Here is a 4,406-nt window from a genome sequence, read left to right on the forward strand (position 1 = left end):
TTATTTAAATTGTACACACATCGTGTGTGCCACCCACTAGTATATATATATATTCTAAAATATTGTATACTGGGACAGATCACTACAAAGGGATTTTTCAAAACTTTAATGTTTTTGTTTAATTATTTACACGTTTTCACAAATTAAAATAATAAAAAGTTCAGAAACATCATTCCTTTTCAAATATTTGTACACCATAGGAAAAAGGAAGCAATAAAACGTTGTATAGATTGCAAACATGCCTCAAATGTAACAGAAACAATATAGATTAATCCAACCAACAGTTTCTCTTCAATAGGATGTGGGTATAAACCAATGGTACTAATATTATATCATCAATTGTTTTTTTTATACAATCCTCATGTCAAATATAAAAACAAAAACAAAAAATATAAAAAACAAAGAAAAGGCTTATTTAAAATCAATAATTGGCCCTTTTCATTCCTTATTCAATCATAGCAATACAACTATACTGTCTTGAAAAAAAAAGGTAAAAAGGAAAAAAAAAAAAAACGTATATATAAAAATAAAAGAGTTTCACCTTCCAAATTTGTTTCTCATCCCTTTAGCCACAATTGAAACTTAAAAGTATTGACTTTATGTAATTGAAAACCCTACCGATAGTAATAGTAATTCTTGGTGATAAGTACTCACGTGATCATATCGTCACGAAAGTATGTATCACAAAGAATCATAAAAGACTTATGTATATATATATATATATATGACTATTATATATAGTCTAATATGCATCATATTCACATATTAGAAATTCAACCAATCCTAAACAACCACTTCAACCTCCACGTGACAGTTGCCGCCACCAAGAAACTCTTCATGATTTATCTTACCCTCTTTGGTAATACTGGCCGCAATAGGTGTCAAGTCCCTAGGTTGCAAATTAACCTTGAGACCATCCTTCATGAACAATGTTAGCGACATCTTTTGCTCAACTTTGTGGCTCGGCGCCACCGCGAGACGATGGCGGAGCAACACAGCCGCGGCAATGGACTTCATTTGCAAGTAAGCCAAGTCCTTGCCCAAGCAAATCCTAGGGCCAGCATTGAATGCAACAAATTTGAAAGAATCTACCATTTCAAATTTTTTTTCATCAGACGACAACCACCTTTCTGGCTTAAATTGTAAACAATCCTCGCCCCATATAAATTTCATACGGCCGGAGGAGTATATCGAATATGTGATCGCCGAACCAGCTGGCACAAATGTGCCATCTGGCAATACATCATCAGCGATAACATGCTTCGAGTCTTCTGGCACTGATGGATATAGCCTAAGAGTCTCTGATAATGCTGCCTTAAGATATGTCAATTGGTCAACTTCTTCAAAAACTAATGGGTCCTCCAACCACTTAGAGGTGTCAGTGCCACGTGTCTCCATCAGAACAGCGCATATTTCCTTCAAGATTTTTTCTTCTACTCTTGGGTTTTGAATGACTAACCAGAAAAACCAGCTCAGCGCAACCGATGACGTGTCACGTCCAGCTAGGATGAAATTGAGTGTCACCTCTTGGAGGAATTTGTCAGAGTAGGACTCTTTTTTCTTCATAAACCTAGAGAGCAAGTCATCATGTGGGGTCCCACCTTGGCTTTGACTTGCCAGCTCGAGCTTACGTGTATTGATGATATTGGTCATGTACTCGTCCACATGTTTAAGGCCTCGGCTCAAGCTGACTTCCATCCCTAGTCCAAGCCATTTCCTCATTTTCCATATGATTTCGGGCAAAATAAAGCGTTGTAGTGTGGCTTCAGTGGCTCGATCAAAAGCCATGGCGAAGGCGTTGTCGGGGAGCCCAGCCGAGAGAGTCTGTGGGTCTTTTCCAAAAGTCAAGCCACAAATGTTGTCGAAAGTGAGCCGGAGCAAGAGGTCTTGAAGATCGACCGGCTTGCCTTCAAGCTGGGCCCTCTTGAGGATTGGGCAAAACCTCAACTTAATGGCTCGGCTCACCCACCGAGCCATGGCTTGGCGGAGCGTGCGGGTGGTGAATTCCAGTGCGGCAGTCTTACGCTGGAACAGCCACGTGTCACCATCTGAATTGAAGATGCCCTCACCGAGTAGATCATGAAACACAGCTTGCCACGTGGGACCCTTAGGATAATTATCAAACCGTACCTTGAGTATGTGTTCGAGATTCTTGGGGTCGCACGTGACAGTCACGAGACCTTGCTTCCGGGCTAAAAGTGGAATTGCACATATGCAAGTCTGGTACGTGCCGCCACACATGCGAAGGTTGTCAGCAATCCAGTTATGCATGCGATTGGAGTTCTGAATCAGTCCCGGTAAGCTGCCCAATAAGGGCCAAACACGTGGACCCTTCAGACACCGTTTGATGGATATGAACCACATCAAATAAACTGCTAAAATTGATAAAAGAATCAGAGCCGTTGATGTATCCATATGCTCTGCGGACCCCACAAAACTGTATACAATTACACAATTAGGTCGCCGGAAAACCAGAAACCAGGTTTTGATCTCTTTCCTCGAAATATAGCCGTTGAAGAGAAAATTTTAAAATTCAGAGCCGTTGAGTGAAAACCCAGATACGGGTTGTGGCTTGACAGAGCTCTGATCTCAGAACAACAATGTCAGAGAGCTCTGGAGATGAACAAACCCATGACTGGGAGAGTCAGAAACTGCCTAATAATGTGAGAAAGAAGAACTGAAAAAGTGTAGAGAGAGAGAGAGAGAGAGAGAGAGAAACAAGAGATCTGTGAGAGATGGAAATGAAAGAAAAGAGAAAAAAGTGATTTATAGAAGAATGCGCAGAGAGAAGCAATAAATGAGGGGGCCAACTGCTGTTGAATTAAGTGTGTAATCTCTCTCTCTCTAAGTCTCCCCTCTTCTTCTGCTTTATCTCTAACTCTCATCAACTCTAACATTAATTGCCAACAGAGGTCGTTGGAGTTAAGCTCAAAAAACAACTCAAGTGTCTGCAATGCTAACTATAATGCATGTTATAGAGAGAGAGATTTCTTTTCTTCTCCATAAACACTTCTAACCCTACCCAGGCAATCCCCATCGCTGGTCTCTCTCACACTCTCGCTCTCTCATATATATAGCGAATATTTATTTGGTATGAATGTTGTAACGTCATTTTTTTATTTTTTTAAAATATTCATTTTTTTATTTATTTATCAAACTGTTCAAAAAATTTAAATGTAAATTTACAAAGCGTTTTTACCCATTGTTAATATGTATTGGGAGAGAAACCTATCCCGTCCATAATAAGATTGTTATTGAACTAATGTGAGCCTCTTTTAAACCCATCTTGATAATTTAAATTATTCAATATATATAGCTCATAAAGTTATGTATATCATTATTATAAAAATTATTTTAATTTAGATATCAATAATCATTTAACCTAATTATATTTGTATTAACAGTAAGTATGATATTAAAAATAAACTGTTGACACAAATATAATCCGATCAAGTAATTATCAATATCTAATTAGCATCATTTTTTGTAATATATATATATTAGATGAATCTTACCTATTGAATGATATACATATATATAGATAGATATATTTATGTGTACAAAAATGTACACCTAATTTTGCAGGAAAAGAGCACCTCCATTAAGTAGTAGCATTGAATGAAGGAGGGGAAGGGGGCAGTAAATGAGATTAGTTGAGAAAAAGTAATAAAAGTAGTAATTAGTAGTATTAATATTATAATGTGAATGAGAAAGGAAACAACAATTTTAGATTTTAGGGTTAATCAAAAAGCTTTAATGGGAAGGGAGGAGCTGGGTTTGGAGTGAGCGGTTAGGGTTCTGGTCACCGACCCACCACCCAACACTTTAATGCCGCCTTCTTTTTCTTCTTCTCCTTTTCAAGCCGTCAAATGTCGTCATTCATTATCATCTTTGAATCACACCGTAAGAAACTTCGAAACTTAAAAAAAATTGTAAAAAATGAATGGTGGTTGGAGGGTGAAAAATATATATTTTTTAAATAGTGTATTACCAAATTAGTTTTTAAATTTAAGGGGGAAAAAAGCATATTTTAAAAATTCAAACAGTGTATTAACATTTGAATCAACCATCTCAATAGTGTCAACAAAACTTAATGAAAATTTCATGAGAAAACTATAATGTATCTGATATTAAAATGATGCTACTAAAAACAACAGTTTGTTGCTGATAAGATTTTATCTATAAATTTTTCAAAAAAATACAGTAAAATTGCATTTGGGACAACCAAGTGCAAAATGATGGAGAATTGAAAAAATCTACAAAACGATAGAATCTATTAATTCTAAAATTAACAGTTTTAAAAATGTTAATTTCATATTATCCAACTAGTGTATAAAAACGTAACAAATGTGTTCCAGACAACAATATGCAATAGGTTTTTTTCATTCCAAATTTTGCAAAAGACA

At 36.4% G+C, this 4,406-nt stretch overlaps 1 protein-coding gene across 1 annotated transcript; it reads right to left on the reverse strand.

The window, feature by feature from the left end:
* Positions 1–414: 414 nt before the first annotated feature.
* LOC114257372 (cytochrome P450 86A22) lies at positions 415–3,962 on the reverse strand. Its single transcript, XM_028197136.2, has one exon. The coding sequence runs from the start codon at positions 2,413–2,415 to the stop codon at positions 784–786; it is 1,632 nt and encodes a 543-aa protein (XP_028052937.2). The 5' UTR covers positions 2,416–3,962; the 3' UTR covers positions 415–783.
* Between the last annotated feature and the right edge of the window lie 444 nt (positions 3,963–4,406).

Source organism: Camellia sinensis, chromosome 11 (assembly GCF_055761805.1).
Source record: "Camellia sinensis isolate YWXY chromosome 11, ASM5576180v1, whole genome shotgun sequence".
In the NCBI taxonomy this organism is placed as follows: domain Eukaryota; kingdom Viridiplantae; phylum Streptophyta; class Magnoliopsida; order Ericales; family Theaceae; genus Camellia; species Camellia sinensis.